General features: G+C 40.9%; 2 protein-coding genes across 6 annotated transcripts; one reads left to right on the top strand and one right to left on the bottom strand.

The window, feature by feature from the left end:
* Positions 1–425: 425 nt before the first annotated feature.
* On the top strand, positions 426–9,329 carry LOC120568089 (sentrin-specific protease 2-like). 4 transcript variants are annotated; one of them, XM_039815295.1, is made up of 10 exons: positions 426–621; positions 1,323–2,508; positions 2,610–2,715; positions 2,907–3,054; positions 6,121–6,168; positions 6,841–6,918; positions 7,095–7,232; positions 7,365–7,448; positions 7,564–7,614; positions 7,722–9,329. In XM_039815295.1, the coding sequence occupies exons 2-10, from the start codon at positions 1,656–1,658 to the stop codon at positions 7,836–7,838; spliced, it is 1,623 nt and encodes a 540-aa protein (XP_039671229.1). In that variant the 5' UTR covers positions 426–621; positions 1,323–1,655; the 3' UTR covers positions 7,839–9,329. The 4 variants fall into 4 exon arrangements, with proteins under 4 accessions (XP_039671229.1, XP_039671231.1, XP_039671227.1 ...); XM_039815297.1 differs by having other exon boundaries at positions 1,320–2,508; positions 7,095–7,223; XM_039815293.1 differs by having other exon boundaries at positions 1,320–2,508.
* On the bottom strand, positions 9,134–18,334 carry LOC120568088 (protein crumbs homolog 1-like). 2 transcript variants are annotated; one of them, XM_039815291.1, is made up of 8 exons: positions 18,174–18,334; positions 16,620–17,591; positions 13,797–14,347; positions 13,484–13,649; positions 11,007–11,871; positions 10,847–10,888; positions 10,587–10,709; positions 9,134–10,138 (listed from the first exon to the last, which is right to left on the bottom strand). In XM_039815291.1, exons 1-8 carry the CDS (start codon positions 18,244–18,246, stop codon positions 9,889–9,891), a joined length of 3,042 nt encoding a protein of 1,013 aa, XP_039671225.1. In that variant the 5' UTR covers positions 18,247–18,334; the 3' UTR covers positions 9,134–9,888. The 2 variants fall into 2 exon arrangements, with proteins under 2 accessions (XP_039671225.1, XP_039671226.1); XM_039815292.1 differs by lacking the exon at positions 18,174–18,334 and adding an exon at positions 17,943–18,011.
* Positions 18,335–18,586: the final 252 nt, after the last annotated feature.

Genomic DNA, 18,586 nt, shown 5'->3' with positions numbered 1-18,586 from the left:
CAAACAACCAATTAGACATTAGGAGTATATATATTTGTAAGGGTATACGTGCAGTTTAGTGTCTCAAATTCCCCATACAATGTCCTTAATTTATTATGAACCTGCTAAACCACCTGTGCTACCCTAACCCTACCCCCACCCCTAACCTGTCTCAAATAAGACCCTCATCGTTTAGGACACTCAGTTTTGGAAAATAATTTGGGACACTAAACTGCACGTAAGCCATTTGTAAGTATTAATAATGTGACAGTGCTGGCATTGTTAAATAATAAACCAAACGGGGAGAATTGTTTTTTAGGAACAAAGCTAGATACTGCCATTGTCGCACCTTCTGAAACGTATACATTATTCCAACATAACAAAGGAATCTACATTATACAAATTCAATCAGTAAAATATGATTGGTCGGCGTAAGAGTGACGCCTTCCACACGCGACTCTCAATGTGTAATGTCTTGTATACATGATGCTAGTACGCTGCATGTTAAGAGGGTCGAACAGCTAAACAGCGCGTCTTAAATTAAAAGTACATTAATTCTCCAGGCAGTACACATAGTAGACTTTTATCATAGAATAGTTCACCCCACTACGAAGTTTCAATGAAGTAAACGAGGCAGTAACGGTAAGGCAGAGTGGTTACAGCTAGCTGCTTACCATTTGTTATCCACAGTTGTTGTGTCTATGGCTATGTTGGCAAGGGTATCTGCTTGGAAACACGTGTCAAAAAGAAATCATACGGACTTGTGGAACTGTGAGCCGAGTATGTTCTCAGACGGGAGGAAATCAAATATTAACGTTTGTGTGGGACATGTGTGGGTGACCAATAGTAACTTCTTTTGAACTGCTATTCAAAACAACCTTTCAAAATGCATTGATTATCTCTAGGGTTGACCTAGAGTTAATCAATCTGCAAACGAAGCTCTCAAGTTGGTGTGACTTAACCTAGTTGCATTGGTGGAAGAAGTATTCAGATCCTTTGAAGTAGCACTACAACAATATCCACATCATATTCAGGTACTATGCAGCATATTTGCTCCTGAATCCTGTATTCATATATTTATTATTATTATTATTATTATTATTATTACTGTTAAAAAGGGGAACTGGTTTTAACCACTCTGTGTGTGTTGTATTATACTTAAGTAATCAAGTAATTGTAATTGGTTACATTCCACCACTGCCTATTTAACTGCCGTATTGCCCAGCCATGCATAACAATGAAAACTGATCAAGAACTGATAGGGCAAACTATGTGTAACCTTTTTGTGAGATGAAAATGTGTAGGAGCCCTGCCTATAACACATCCATTCTGTATTGCAGCAGATGTTCAGACTGTGCATTACTCTACTAAAGAAGCCGCCAGAAGTGGAAGCAATTACAAGGACAGCTGAGTAAGCTATGGAAATCCTATAGAGGTGTGAGAGAGCCCACAAATACATCAGCATCCAACAAGAGTACACACCTTTCCACTTCAAGTTTACTGTGGTTCAGCTGGTAACAGCTGACCTGTAGTATCAAGTGAATCTGAATCTAAATCTGAAACAGTCATTAGAGACAGTAGACCATGGCCTAGACAAATAAAATCCTGTTTCAGCACTGTTGCATGTCAGCTATCTGACTCAGACCTTCAGCAGCTGAAAGGATACCCATAACTCAATGCTTTCATGTGACCCTCCATCGTTCAATCCAATCAATCTCTCCCAGATGCACCGAACACAGAGCCACCGAAGCAAAGCAAAATACCTCAAGAGAAAAAAGGGATTCCTGTCTTCGGTCAAAGGAGTTTCTCATCTCTCCAGGCGAACCAAGAGACGCTTATGTTGTAAATTACAGCTTTGGATGTGGAGGAAGCGGAGGGAGAAATGCCGTTTTGGTTTATTCAGAGCAAAGAAAAGAGCTTGTGGGATCAGCCCCGGCCCCTGCCTCCGTGTAAAGACGCAATCACTGAAAAATGAAAGCAAAGTCCCAGTTTATCACACAACAAACCTTGAAAATTCAGTCATTACATCAGCTCTTGTGTCACCTCTTGGATGTGATACTGGAGGTTCCGAGGACACGCTCAGAGGGCAGAATTGCCTGCTGAAGCTCTGTGAATCTGTCAGTCTGTCAGAATCGTTAATTGCTTCCAGTTCCTTGCAGAACCTGGTTACGGACTCGAATGTTTCTGCGGGTATCATTGATCAAATCATGCCAACGGCGATGGTGCCGTCTCAGAAAACAGAAACTTTGATACAGCTCAGTGAAACTACCACCCCTTTAAAACTTCCTTGCACCGTCAAAGACATGTTGAGTACAGACAGGGATGCATGTGGGTTAACTACAAATTTTAAAGAACCAAGGACAATGGTACCAGCTCAAAGGCTTGAGGTTGATGGCCCCTCGGGACAATTCACTGCTGCCAGTCCAGATCAGGACCAGGCTGCAAACACAGACACTGATGAGAGAATCACCAGTAAAAGGGCTGCGTCTTCTCAAACTGATCTCAGTCTACTGACAAAGGACATCCATGGTATACCTATTTTCACTTTTATAATTTCCCCCCGTTGTTTTTGGTTTACATTTCTGTTTTTCATAGCTATTTGAGATGACAATGTTTTCTTGTTTCTCTAGAGTTTCTTGATGAGTTCTACAGAATATATGGAAGTTTCATCCCATTACAAAAGAGAGATGTGTCAAGACATTTGGAGAGGAAGTTTAACACTGATTTCAGCGACAGGTAAATCTTTGTCAAAAATCTAAATCGGACTATTATGAATCACTTTATATAATTTCATTGTCTGGTTTTAACAGCAGTACTTTTTTTAGTTGTAATTTTTTTAAAGGTGTTTGGAGGTGGAGCATTCAGAGCGGTAACTGTAATGATTTTATTCCTGGACCCAACTGTATTGTATTTTTCTACCCATGCAGGAAAAATGCCATCTTCTCGGAAGTTGCCAAATACCGAACTGCAATCGCTCAGAAGCCTGTTCCCTCCTACCAGGTGGTCTACAAGAAACACACATTGACGCTGGATGACTTGTCCACACTGGCAGATCAGAACTGGCTCAACGACCAGGTCATCATCTAACACACCAAGACTTTGTTTAGTTTTTCATGGAAAGATTTTACATAACATTACATTATCATTTAGCTGACGCTTTTATCCAAAGCAACTTCCAATTAAGTGCTTTCAACCCTGAAGGTGCAAACTCCTGACAACAAGAAGTAAGTGCAAGTACATTAGCTTTAAATAAGCAAAACTGCAAAGAGCCATATGAAAGTGCAGCTTCAACAAATATAAAAAACAGCTCATATATAGTACAGGCCAAAAGTTTGGACACACCTTCTCATTCAATGCGTTTCCTTTATTTTCATGACTATTTACATTGTAGATTCTCACTGAAGGCATCAAAACTATGAATGAACACATATGGAATTATGGACTTAACAAAAAAGTGTGAAATAACTGAAAACATGTCTTATATTTTAGATTCCTCAAAGTAGCCACCCTTTGCTTTTTTGATAGCGCTTCAAACCCTTGGTGTTCTCTCAATGAGCTTCATGAGGTAGTCACCTGAAATGGTTTTCACTTCACAGGTGTGCCTTGTCAGGGTTAATTAGTGTAATTTTTTCCCTTATTAATGGGGTTGGGACCATCAGTTGTGTTGTGCAGAAGTCAGGTTGATACACAGCCAAGTCAAGTAGCTGATAGGAAACCACTGCTAAGGAGAGGCAACAAGCAGAAGAGATTTGTTTGGGCCAAGAAACACAAGGAATGGACATTAGACCAGTGGAAATCTGTGCTTTGGTCTGATGAGTCCAAATTTGAGATCTTTGGTTCCAACCGCCGTGTCTTTGTGCGACAAAAGGTGACCAGATGGATTCTACATGCCTGGTTCCCACCGTGAAGCATGGAGGAGGAGGTGTGATGGTGTGGGGGTGCTTTGCTGGTGACACTGTTGGGGATTTATTCAAAATTGAAGGCATACTGAACCAGCATGGCTACCACAGCATCCTGCAGCGACATGTCATCCCATCCGGTTTGCGTTTAGTTGGACCATCATTTATTTTTCAACAGGACAATGACCCCAAACACACCTCCAGGCTGTGTAAGGGCTATTTGACCAAGAAGGAGAGTGATGGAGTGCTGCGCCAGTTGACCTGGTCTCCACAGTCACCGGACCTGAACCCCAAGATGGTTTGGGGTGAGCTGGACCGCAGAGTGAAGGCAAAAGGGCCAACAAGTGCTAAGCATCTCTGGGAACTCCTTCAAGACTGTTGGAAAACCATTTCAGGTGACTACCTCTTGAAGCTCATCAAGAGAATGCCAAGAGTGTGCAAATCAGTAATCAGAGCAAAGGGTGGCTACTTTGAAGAAACTAAAATATATAAGACATGTTTTCAGTTATTTCACACTTTTTTTGTTAAGCGATAATTCCATATGTGTTCATTCATAGTTTTGATGCCTTCAATGAGAATCTACAATGTAAATAGTCATGAAAATAAAGGAAACTCATTGAATGAGGTGTGTCCAAACGTTTGGCCTGTACTATATATATATATATATATATATATATATATATATATATATATATATATATATATATATATATATATATATATATATATATTTGAAACATTAAACGCGTTAGAAATGAATCGCGGGTTGACCGCGATTTCACTTGGTTGTATATGAGAGGTTGTAGTGAGCTCACTTTTGCTGCTAGGATGAAGACTATGGTATTAAATTAAAGGGGAAAACATCAGGCATGCATTGGTACCACTCTAAACGTGCTAACAAACATGGAAGGGGGCTAAATAATTCACCAAATGCAACCAAAAGTTTAACTATAAAAATCCTAGCATGCGCTTTCTGTCTGTCTTCTATCAGAGTGCAGTTTTTCCTTGTCTTTCATATTTGTGTTTACTATTGTGGAACTGGCAAAGACCTGGTGGTTGTTTGTGAAAGCTTCACAGACAACATTGATGGGGCTTAGTCATTTTCATCATTCCACAGCCTTAATATGAATCAAAAGTGTAATATGACATTGAAAAAATATGAAATAGGTTATTCAATGCTAATTCTTTAACACAAAGCAACACATGTTATATACATTTATATTTGAATAGTTATAGTAGTAACTAACACTCTGTGTAGTTTTGGTATAGGCCTACATAATATCGAATCCCTATGTTCAGGTACAGCAAGTAGCCTACTTTATCTCTGAAGGTGTTGTCAGTAATACTTTGTACTGTTTACAAGTTTGTGTAATTTGGGGTTTCTGTAGCAAGTGACATTTCATTATTTGTATTTTATTTTCAATGCAGATGTAATGGCATTGTACATTTTTAGTTTTTATTTGAAGGCTGAGGCTTCATTAATAAACACAACCCCAGTTATCATAATTGGTTTTGAGATGTTACTTGCTATGAATACCTTGTCTGATAGGCTACAGTATTGTGGCATAGTATCAGGACATCCTGGATAGTGTCTGTCGCGCACGGCTACGGGCGAATGGCCGGATGATGGGCCTATTTGGGAGAAAGTCCAGGGCTGTTTTTTAGCCCCAGTCCGTCCCTGATCTGGTGGTTCACTGTGTCAAAGACAGCAGAAAGGTCCAGAAGGATGACAACGGAAGAGCGAGAGGTTGCTCTAGCAATGTGAAGCTGCTCAGTGACAGCAAGGAGGGCAGTTTCTGTTGATTGGCCAGCCTTGAAGCCAGACTGAGTAAAGAAGGTTGTTCAGGTGGAGATAGGTAGAGAGTTGGCACGCTCAAGAGTTTTGAATAGAAATGGAAGATGGGAGACGGGTCTGTAGTTATTTATATAATGCTAAATGTGTTGGGTTTTTTGAGTAGTGGGGTCACTCTTACCTCTTTGAGGGCATCGGGGAAACAGCCAGTTGACAAGGAGATGTTGATGAGATGGGTGAGGAAAGGAAGAAGGTCAGGAGCAATAGACTGGAGAAGGTGAGAAGGGATAGGATGAAGGGGGCAGGTGGTTGGGCGGGCGGAGGTAATCAAAGTAAGAATTTGATTTGGAGATAGAGGGGTGAAAGAGGAAAGAGAGATTTACATGATTAAGAAAAGCCTGAATGTTTATGCTGAATGTAACTGATATTTCTTTTTTGTTCCTGCTTAAGGTCATGAACATGTATGGAGAATTGATTATGGAATCTGCTCATCACAAGGTAATCTTAAATTGTACCTAGAAAGCAAGCATGTTTTTTTCAGATGGGTAATGTTTTTACCTGCCAGGGTTATAAAAAAAGTGCCAGTAATTAAAGGAATAGTTTGACATTTTCATTGACAATTTGGGAAATATGCATATTTGCTTTTTTGCCAGAAGTTAGATGAAAAGATTGGTACTACTCTCATGACTGTAAGCTAAATATGAAGCATAAAGACTGGAAACATGGAAACAACTAGCCAAAGATAACACTGTTTACTAGTACCTCTAAAGCTCACTATTTCATGTTATATCTTGTTTGTTTAATCCATACAAAAACTAAAGTGTGGTAATATGCTGTACTATGTCAGTCAGACACATTGACTACCTTGAGACTTGTCATCACAGTGAGGTTGCCAGGCAACAGGTGTATACAAGGGCTTTAGTTAATCACAATACTTGCCTACAATTGCAGAATTTCCCTATCTATACAGTACTTGAAGAACTTAGATAAGATAATAACAATTTTTAAATGTCTATCAGGCCGAGATCTAGTTTTCTTTTTTTTTCTTTTTTAAAGATTACCCAATGTGTTTGAATGGCATAGTCTGACTAGTATAAAAACACATTAACTCACACAGGCCTAAATTATTGTAGTTTTGTCATTTTGATCTCCTTTTGTCGCAACTCTTAGGTACATTTCCTCAACAGCTTCTTCCACAGGCAGCTTATGACTAAAGGATATGATGGTGTTAAGAGATGGACAAAGCAGGTTAGTTCTAAGATGGAAGTGGTGTGATGGTTTTTCTCAGTTTAATATAGATTGCTGTTTTCATGTCATGTAAAGATTTAGAAAAAAACCATGGAACCTTTTTTATTTTTTAAGATTGACATAACAAATGAAGAGAAAGCAGCATTAGTGGCTTGAACCCCATCTTTCTTGCACAGGTGGATTTGTTTTCTAAATGTTTGCTTGTGGTGCCCATCCACCTGGAGGTTCACTGGTGTCTGGTGACAGCTGACATGGTCAAAAAGAAGATCTGCCTTTACGACTCTCAAGGGAACGCGCTCCAAAAGGTTGCAAGGGTAATTTCATGTATTATTTTTTTTGTCACTCTAACAACTTACTTAAACATTTCAGTTGCTTTTCCTTGCAATAACTTCTTATCTGTAAGACATTGTAAAACTATGTTTTTCTTTATGCTTTTCTTATGATAGAACATCCTGAAATACTTGATGTCGGAAGCAAAAGAGAAGAAGCAAACAGATTTTGAAAGTGGTTGGGCGGTGTCGTTCGATGAGGTATGTTCTGCTGGTGTTATAGCCTGTGATGGTAGACTACATGAGCTGCTAGTGGTACAAAGGGAAAAAAACAGACCTCTTGCGATTTCTTGTCTCCCCCTGCTGTCCTTTACAGATAATCCCACAACAGAGCAATGAAAATGACTGTGGAGTTTTTGTCTTGGAGGTACCAACATGCGTGTCAAGCTTAATATACAGTACATGACTTCAATCATTATGGTGTCTCACTGTTTGAACTCATTACATACTAACTATTTTTGATCTCCTTTACAGTACTCTAGATGCCTTGCTCTGGCAAAACCTCTGCAGTTTTCACAGAAGGACATACCAAAGATACGCAAGAGAATCTACAAAGAGCTCTGTGACTGTAAGCTCCATGAAGAGGGCTGAAGGCTATTCTATCATTGTATGTATGTATGTATGTATGTATTGCCAATAGGGGTGGGCGATATGGCCAAGATCTTCTATCAGGGTATATATCATTTTATATCACAGTAATGGTATATATCACAATACAGCAATTGTTCTGTAAAGTTGAGTTAAAAAGAAAAGATTTAAAATGGCAAAACTAAAATTCTTTCAAAATGGAACCTTTAAGGTGTTACAGATTTTAAGGTTAACCTCCTCCTGCTCTGTATTTATAACTTCACTCTCCTCCATGTCTGCCCATATCCCATCACCTTGCCACGCAGCTGGATTAGCAAGAGAATACCTTCCAGGGTGAAAAAGGTACTGCCAAATCTCTGCCGGTGGACCCATTTCTACTGATACGCGGTATATATCGCCCAACCCTAATTGCTGGTAATATGTGCTGCTTCTGATTAGGGTAGTCCACACTTGTCTCTGGGCCTCATTAGCAGCTCCACAACAGCCTTACAGCACTGATTGCATACTGTATGGCTGACCCCAGTAGGAGTGTCTTAAATCAGGTGCATTTTCATGCTAAATCATAATCCTTGTATGATTACTGTATTTATACGATCAATATGTAATCAGGCATGTTATTTAAGAAAAAGATCTTTATATTCCTGTTAGACCTCGACTTGGAGTTTACACATCTACAGTGGACCTACAGAGCCTTACCGGATGGACTGCCTGTCAACATATATCTAATCTGTCTCGGTCCTCAACTGTTTTTTAGGTGTTACTTAGTTTTTAATTGAAGGTGCTATAAGTGATGTTGGGTGACGTCACTTCTTGTTGACGTTCGAAGTATTGTCAAACAAAACGGAGGCTAGCTCGCCCCTTCCTCCTCCTCATGCCGTCCCCTCCTCCTCCCTTCCGCGCACTAACCCCCCCCCACTGTTATGTTTCTTGGTCTAGGTTGGCACAGTTTGTTTTTGATGCCGTTTGTGGAGCATGGGCTGGCTACAGAGACCGTGTTTTTTTTTTTTACAGTGTGTTCAGGGGACAGGCAGCTAGCAGATAGTGAGATGTTTGCTGTATGTGACAAAAAAAATTTGTAAAAACAAAAAAACACGCGTGACATCGCTTAGAGCACCTTTAAGTATCCGTACACCTTATTTGCACAATTTGTAAGTCTCATTTTGCTTCATTTGACATTTGTTGGCACCAGATGGCTGGATAGAAGCTGTGTGTATTGTTTATAAGGAAACTGGAATCTGTGTCCAAAGGCATAACAGAAATATGTATGTAAAGTTTTAAATAAAAGCAGACCGCTTCCAAACATTTCATAAAGTTTATTTTATTTTTTCACTGGACTGATCAGGTTCTGTATGCACTGCATGCAGAATAGCATTTGTCATTTATATTGGGGTACATACACATTTGTAAATACACAACTTCCTAGCTATAGACAGGTATTTAATTCATCCAGTAGATTATGGCTGTATTTGAGTGTGTCCCTGAACAGTTATAAAACATACACTGATTAGAAAGCAATGCTCCAGATAAAAAGTGGAAATGTAAGGCACAAGACAAACTGTGTGGTTTTCATCAAATGTATAAATATACTTTAATATAATATGGAGCAACATGTAATATTACCAAATGCATCTGTTCACAATATACATTTCTATTACTGACCTTGTCAGTACACTAGATATAATAAAATACAGTTTTAACAAATATTGCAATTGTTTCCTGTCTTTTCTTGTGAGCTCACTCTGTAGTGTTGAGATCAGAAAAAACTTTCATCGGTGTAACTTCATTAAATACAAAACAATAAAATGGTTCCAACATTTGGACTCATATTAAGGTATAGAACAGAGAAAGCTGCATTCACCAACCGATGTAGTGTCTCTCTCCTCCCTTTTGTGTAAAGCATCACAGACCACCAGCTGATGTGCTGTGTGCAGGTTTCTGATAACACATTATGTAACTTATGGGTAGGCTACTAAATTTGCTCAAATGTATTCCAGCGTGACCCTCTACCTAGACTAAGTGTAGTCCGGTTTGATCATAATAGACAGTCAGGGGCCTAATCGTCGTAGAATCCCCACTCAATTTCTGGCTCATCGTCAAGGCGTATCAAAAGGTAGGACAGCAGCTGGAAGAGGTTCTGCCACACGCCCAAGAAAAGGTACAAGTAGAAGTCGCTGACGTCAATTTGGCAGTGTTTCCCTGTGTAATTTATATCGCAAACACACTCAAAACTGTTCACGTAGTTTATACAGAAGCCTCCGTACATACACGGGTAAGAGGCACATTCATCCACATCCTTCTCACACCTGGAAGGAAACAAGACAAAAGGATTATAGATCAAAAACAAGAAAAGGCACCATGTAATACTCATTTTAGTATTTTTACAACAATTTATACGTTACACGTAGCCATTCAATTCATCAATCATCAACATATTGTTGATAGCAGCTTTAATCACAGGCCAGGCTGGATTTTGTCAACATTTCTGGCTCATGACCCTGAGTTTAAATCCCAAGATTCTCATGTGTAGATGTAGTAACAAATCAATTTAATGTCAATTATGTTGTGTTCAAAAATAGTAAATTATTCCTATTTTCAAAATGTATCACAGACATATCAATATACTGTATCAAATCTGAGTGGCCTTGTGTGGATATCTAGCGACCCCGTGTGGAGCTATTAGGTGTTGATCCCTAGGGTTGAGCAACCTCGCAGGTCAGCAAAGAGGATTAAACGTCATTGTGGCTGTCCTACCACTGTCCTGTGAAACCAGGCAGGCAGTAACAGGTGTTATCTTCTTCAGAGCAATTCCCTCCATTAAAGCAGCTGTAGTTCCATCTTGTACCCACGCATGTAGATACAGGCAACTGAGGAAGTCTTAACAGATAAAAGAACACAACAAGGACAAATGTCAATGTCATCTAGATTAGCACTGGTTGATTTCACATTTACTTCTTGTAGTGAAACAATGGAAATGTGTTTATTTTTTCTGTGTTATATGTAAAAGCACTTACGGATTGTTTTCAATGTACCATGGGATTTCAGGAATTGTCTCCCTGTAAGAGACCAGTTTGTAAATCAGTACAACTCCGAGCTCATTAACCTATTACAGATGTATGCTACTACTGTACGTTTAGTGTCACAGATATATTAATAAACTGTGGAAGAACTCACTCGCAGTATTGGCCCGTCAGATCCTTAGGGCAGAGGCATGCGTAGCTAGTAAAACCTTTGAGGCACGTGGCACCTTTGCTGCAATTGCTGTTTTCACACGTATCAACTTCCAGCTCACACTGTATGCCACTGTACCCCAGCTCACACACACACATGAACCCCCCAGATAGGTTGATGCAGTTGCCGTAGATGCAGGGGTTGGAGATGCAGGCGTCTGTTGGGTCTTGACATAGTGGCCCCGTCCAATCAGAGCGACATGTGCAGTGGTGCAGGTCAAACCGGTCCTCACACACACCCTGGTTATTACAAGGGTTGGGTTCACACACACTGGCTCCCCAGCAGCCGTATTGCAGCGCATCCTTGCCGTTTATCCTCGTAAACTGCTCCTCCTGAGGTCTGGGTAAAAAAGGGAGGTTTAGGTTCAAAAATCTTGCGTCCAGGCTCAGTCCCCCCAGGAAAATGTCTGCTTCCTCCCTAAGAAAATCAAGGTCACCCGTAGCTGTTTTGGACACGCTTAGCTCTGTCTTGCCTCCATCCACAGCCATGACCCACCTGGAGGTCGGGAGTATCTGGCTCTCCATGCTGAGCTCCACAGTGTGCCACTCTCCATCACTGATTGGACCCTGGCTTTGAACTGTCACCTTGAGAAAATCCTTGTCAGCCCCAGCCTGGAGCTCCATGACCACATGGGAGTCCAGGAGGGAGACGGTGAGGTAGTCTGAGTCCTTTTGTGCATGCAGTAAGGTGGCAGCGGACTGTCTTGTGCGGAAGCTGAGGGAGACACTGCAGAGGCTGTGCTTAATCTTCCCATTGCTCCGGTAGTGCAAAATGCTGCTTTCAACCCGAAATGTCACGTTAGACAAACCTGAAGGAGAAAAATGTAAAGAGACTTACTGAATTGAAATTTTGTAATTTTCCCATTCATCTGATCTAGTCCAGTGCCAAAACATAGTTCCCAAACTTACTATAATTATTAGTGCTGTGCATTAAAGCCTCTGAAAACTTGCTTTCAAATCTTAAAGACTAACTTAACACCAGCCTGTAAAGCAGTTATTGCCCTCTCTGGCTGAACGTTTCAAACCTTGTTGGATCAGTTGTGTCCTAAAGCACACCTTAACATCACTGCAGGAAGGCAAAAAGTTAAACCAAGAGGTTTGTTTCAGGGTGTTAAGTTATTCAGTACTCATGACTAAATAGCATACAATCGGTTCAAATTAAAAAACCTATTTTGTTATTATTTATGTTTATGTAAAATTCTGCTTCATCTGGACTGTGTGTCCTGATTGATGCATGGTAGTATGTTTCATCTTTTCCCAACTGAGCCCACTTCAAACCAGTACGAAGAGCACAGATAAAAACACAAATACAGTAATGGGAATTAACTGTTAACTGTTCCAACTTTGGCAAAACATTGCGTGTTCATGTAGGTACCCATCGGTCAAAGTATAAAGCAAAAAGGTTACAGGATCTTTAAGCTGTTTCAACAGGGCAGTTCAAAACATTATTGTCTGCTTTGTCTGTTTAAAGTTCACAGCAGACAAAAGAAACTGTGGGTAAACTGCATATTGTGTCATCTGCTGGGCCGTTTGCGGTGATGTGACATTGAGGAATGTACAAAAAACAGAGGAAAAGGTGCCTGGGTGGCCTAGTGGTAGAGCGAGCCCATGTGGAGAGGCTCAGTCCTCAACGCAAAGGTTGTGGGTTTGGTTCCGACTTGTGGCGCTTTCCTGCGTGTCATTCCCCCTCTCTTTCCCCTTTCATGTCTAAGCTGTCTAAAAAACAGGCCTACATGCCAAAAGAAAATCTTAAAAAAAAAAAAATAACAGAGGAAAAAGGCTTCCAAAATGGGTCAGAAATAACACAAGGAGAAAATGAGAAGAGAAAAGAAGCCTTTGAATGCAGAAAAGTGAGAACTTAATATGTGGTAAATACTGTATGTGTGCAAATACAACCATGTGATTGTAGGAAAAACAGGAACGAAAAGGCTTGGACTGGCAGCTACTCTGGATCAACGGCTCCCCTCCTTTTCTCTTTGTGAACATGTGACATCTCCAGGTAGACTTGTCATCATAAACGTCACCAGGCATGTGGCGGTAGACTTAGTCTGACCAGGGATTACCACGTCTTAGAGGAATCCTATGTAGGATCCCTGCCTCAACGTTGTTCCCTTCTGTAATCAGCCACACTGTAATTAATCAGTACCTGCTCCAGTGAGACCACACATTGCAGACGGTCCCTCCAGTGGGTACAAACTAAAATAAAAAATGGGCTAGTATAATGAAAGGCTTACACGTGTATTATGGATCCTTTTTCTTTCTTTTTTTTTAACGAGTCAGGGTGGTTGTACACATTATACTATTCACAGCAGAGATCCTATTCCTTGGCCATTCTTAGAAAGGCTCTGAGACTTTTCTTTTTCCCATATTATTTCTACACAGGAATAGAGCAACAACAGGTCCTCATATCAAGACACTAACACTCAAAGCCCTGAGAGCGGGGTTGACAAACAGCAGAGGCGGGGCAGGGAGACAGCTCACACCATTTCACCTCCTCACAGCGCTGCCCTGCAGTGTTGGGGGGGCAGTTACAGATGAAATCATCCCATATGGAGTAACACACTCCCCCGTTGAGACAGGGGTTGACCTAATGAAGAGAAAACAACCCAAATAAATCAAGCCTAGCCTCCTGTACGTTCTACAGTGTCCTCATTCATTATTAGTGCAAATAAGGAATGAAAATCTGTCACTAGTGTTGCGCATTAAAGACAATATAATGATTGATATAACTCACAGCACAGGCATTGTCACTGATGCATCCTTGTGAAACATTGATGAGTTGCTCCAGGCTGTATGATTCCACTGGAGTTGCAATGGGAAAGAACTGCAGTCTTTTGCTGTTAATCCTCAGATCCTGGACACATCCCTTAAAGTAGCCACCAAACGAGGCAGAGGCCCTTGAGTCTGGTAGCCCCCCAACATAAACCAGATCCTCAGGATGGACCTGGATGGGCCTAATGGGCATAGAGCCCTGGCTCTGGGCTGACTGGATCAACATGGCTGCCATTCCATCCAGCTTCACAGTCACCAGATGGAAATGGCCGTCACTGACCGTACCCTGACCAACAAGGGTCTCAAAGTTATTGACCTGAACTTTGACCCTGCCCTCTTCCATCCACAGGCGAAGGTACTGGCTGGTGCTGTTGGCCAGGATGAGGAGCAGGCCGCTGGACTGTCTGGTGCGAATGAACATGGATATAGTCACAGTATCACCTGGGTCATTGTCCAAAGAGAAGAAAGCATAACTCCCCAGGTCTTTGTTTCCAAATCTTGCTGTGATGTACTCTGCATGGGCAAAGGGGAGAGAAAAAGCCTCCAAAGTCAAACTTTTAACAAAACCTGATGAAAAGAACATCTTAAAGGAATAGTATGACATGTGCTTATTCGCTTTCTGAACACGAGTCAGATAAGAGGATTTGATACCACTCTCATGGATGTCCATTAAATGTGAAGCTACAGCCAGTAGCTGGTCAGGTTTGCTCCTTCCAGGAGTCTCCATTGGTTGCTTGGCAACTGCTCCGTGCCAAGAAATACTCCAGCACATAACACCCGAAAGAATGGACAATTGTCCTTTTTACGCTTTGTTTTTTGCACAGATTAAACAAATGAGATACAACATGAGTTTAAATATTCAGTTTCCTCCTGTTTCTTTATTTTAAGCTAAACTAACCAACTGCTGGCTGTAGCTTCATATTTAGCCTAATGGACAGACATTTCTTTTATCTTCTCATGCCTTTGCAGAAAGCAAATAATTGTATTTCCTTCAGTTGTCAATGTTATGGACCATAAACATTCATTAACTTCATAAAAGCTTGTTTTGATAAAGAGGTGAGCGTATGGACTATTTCCAGCATTGTTTTTTGATCAGCAGAGTGCTCTTTGTTCATTAAAAAGAAGAAGCTGCTGAGGAAACCAACCGATGAAAATGCCTCTGCATGGCGGGAGTCTATAAGAGGACTGGTGAGCTACTGAAACTCACGTTTTTTTAATCCTCAACCCAGGTGTTGCTAAATGCCTCCTAATGCATGACTGTTGGATTGAACACGGTGCTATTTCTACTTTCTCTGTAAGCTCCTTTACAGTTCACTGACTAATTTTATCATCCTACATTGAGATTTCCGCACCGACACTAATGAGGTTAAACTTGACTCGACCTTTACCTGATTTTACGGCATGTTTTACAGTAATTCTGTCTAGAGAAGTGTTATGTAAATGTTGCAATTAGTGAAACACACACACACATAGCATGTCAAAGTCAGTCAAAAAATGTCTAAATATATCTGTTCATACAACTAAGCATTCTGTTTGATGCAAATCTAATCTACATTTAAAACCTATAACACCAATAAGACCAACACATTATACACAAACACATCACAAATCAGTTTGATCATCCCCAGGTAACTCCTTCTTGTCATAATCCCTCTATTTTATGGATTAAATAATTTTTTTTTGTTAAAAGTACCAAAAATGGTGATGCCTCATTAGAGCAAAAAAAGCAATTTTTTTAGTGTTATACTTAAGTTTGCTCATGTTTTCTTAGAGGAAAGAGACAAAAAGCAAGATAACATTTTGGGAACTGAACCACAGTGGTTGCATTAAGCTTGTTTCAATAAAACATTTTTTTAATTTAGATCAATTTTTTTATTGTGTTTTTTTTTTATTTAGAACACAGAACATACAAATACAATTGAACAAGAACAACAACCCTCTCCCACCCCCACCCTCTGCAGTCTTGAGGAAAACAAAAACAGACAAATAAACAAAAACAGAAATCACACCTTACTTAGTCGCTTTCCTCTAGTTCTTGTGATGCTGAGGTCACTAGGACTGATATTTGTGCTGCTGCACCTTTCCATAGGTCTACAGTCGATGATTTGGCTTTGTTAAGTCTTCCTGTAGAGAGCTCAAACATAACTATGTCTAGAAAATACGCCAACCACTGTTTTATACAAAGCGAGTGTGGGGGTGGGCAGCGTTGAGCTATCATTTTCTTGGTTGCGGTTGAGCCAGATAACCAAACTTCCCTCTGTCTCCCAAGCAGGTGTAATTTAGAGTCGTCATTAGTAACAAAACAATCGGGTCAGTAGGAAGTCAACATCCTATCACATCAGATATTATTGATGTTGTTTTATTCCAGAACTCATGCACCTGTTCACACTCCCAGCGGGAGTCCAATATGTCCTATGGCATATGTTGAAGTGGATCTGCTGGTGATTTGGGTTCTTGGAGCAATGGGAAATGTTGTCCCAAACTGTCTCCCTATTAATTGCATTCCCCTCAGGGCTCAGCTCTCGCTCCCATTTCCTTGCTATTGGGAGTTCTCCTATATATACTTGCAACAGTTTAGCATAGATCTTGGACGCTAACCCTCTCACAGGAAAATCAACAAACCATTTAATGAATGGGTGCACCTCAAGACTGTTTCCCCATGGTACTCCATAACATTTTAGGGGTGATCTTAAGCACAGATACAAGAAGAAGGATGTCCTGGGGACCTCAAAGTTTCAATACATTTGAAATGACAGGCAGTGGTGCTAATGTGTGTATGTCTTACCCTCTGCACAGTTGTTTCCCTCATATGGCCTTTGGCACTCACACATGTAGCTCCTCCAGCCCTGGCTCACACAGTGCCCTCGGTTCTGACATGGTCTGTCATCGCACTTGTCTTTGTCGCTGCATCCCACAGTGATGTTTTCCTGGGCATCTGAATCTTCTGGCACTATAGCAGGCAACACCAGACGTGAGTCCACAAGCACATCTCTAAAGCAGCCCAGAAAAGCAGACGGGTAGTCTGCTTCATCCCCTGCTCGGCCCGAACCCCAGATTGCCCCGACTGCTCCTATGAAGAGGCTTTGACGAACTGTTTCTGGCTCGGGGAGAGCAGAGACTTGCTCAAGCAGCTGGATTTCAGCGCTGTAGTCTCTGGTGCAGCTTCCTTCACTGCAGAGCAGCCTGATGAGGCTGACCACGCCGCCCAGTGATGCTTCCGCCGTGTGCCACTTGTTGTTGGACAAGTACTCGGGCAGCTCCTGAACCAGCGTGCTGGAGCCTTGACCTCTCAGGCTGCGGAGGCAGAGATGTCCGTCCATGAGCTCAATGCTGAGGAGCAGGTCGTCTACTCTGCGCTGCAAGAGGGTGCCGACCGGTCTTGCTGTCCTGAAGCTGAATGTCACATTAAGAGGAGCCTCTGGGTCGAGAAGCCGAGTCTCTATGTACTTGTAGCCTCTGGACTCAAATGAGAAGACGGTGGGGGTCTGACATTTAGGGCCGGTGAAGCCAGCAAGGCAGGTGCATGTATAAGTGTGCTGATCATTAACAAGTAAGGGAGAACATATTCCTCTATTCTCACATTGGTTATCATCACAGCCTGCAAGTGCAGTTGTGCAGTTCTCTCCCCCATATAGTCGCCCATTTTGGCTGTGTTGGGAGCAAAGGCATCTGAAACCTCCACTGCGGCTCTCACATAGACCACCATTATGGCATAGCTGTTGTTCACATCCGTTGATGTTCTCATCAGAGAAAGTGCCTGGAGAGACAAATACAATTCATCATTACTTCTTTTAAAACAATCAAAAATGAAACTGCATGCACATTTTAAACACATGTCAGTGAGGTTCAGCACACTGAAATGAACTGAAACCAAAACAAAAGAAAGGAAAATATAAAATACTAATACATCTGCTAAAATTTAAAGCAACTCTACAAATGCATGTTGTGCTTTACACTATACACTTTTTGGACACCTCAGCCAAAACAAACTACAAAAAAAACAATGATCAGGTTAGATGACAATAGGAAAAAAATACATGACTTAAAAATATGTTACACATTTCCAAATAATAATCATCTCTGACAACATACATACTGTAAACATTACCTGTATAAAGCAACCATAACATCCACATATGCACGCTAAAACTCAACATTGTCCTCAACAAGTCATCAAAATTACACTATACACTTGTTGGACACCTCAGCCAAAACAACCTACAAAAAAAACAATGATCAGGTTAGATGACAATAGGAAAAAATACTTGACTTAAAAATATGTTACACATTTCCAAATAATAATCATCTCTGATTACAACATACATACTGTAAACATTACCTGTATAAAGCAACCATAACATCCACATATGCACGCTGAAACTCAACATTGTCCTCAAAATTACATTGTCCATCAAAATTACAAGATGTTTGGCAATATCTTCATTTCAGGTCAAAGACCTCTCCATCACCTCCGTGCTTGTATCTGTACACTGAAATGCTTGGAGCGGTGCAAGTCAGATAGGAGGGATTAGGCTAATGCACTTACAATGTATTATACATTAAATGTGTTGGTGAAGGGAGGGGTTCAACCAGGAGACTAATTTGAGTAACTCAAAAATTCCTCCCTAGACAGAAGTCTGATGTATGCTTATATAAGTGTCATGAGGCACACCTGGTGAAAACAATGGAATGTTAGAGATGATGAAGTTTATCTGAGCAGAGGCACAAACAGAAATTTAGTTTCTCTTTGTT

The sequence above is a fragment of the Perca fluviatilis genome, chromosome 11 (genome assembly GCF_010015445.1).
Source record: "Perca fluviatilis chromosome 11, GENO_Pfluv_1.0, whole genome shotgun sequence".
Lineage (NCBI taxonomy): Eukaryota > Metazoa > Chordata > Actinopteri > Perciformes > Percidae > Perca > Perca fluviatilis.
Note: the sequence above shows the minus strand (reverse complement) of the source record. Positions and strands in the feature narration are given on the sequence as shown.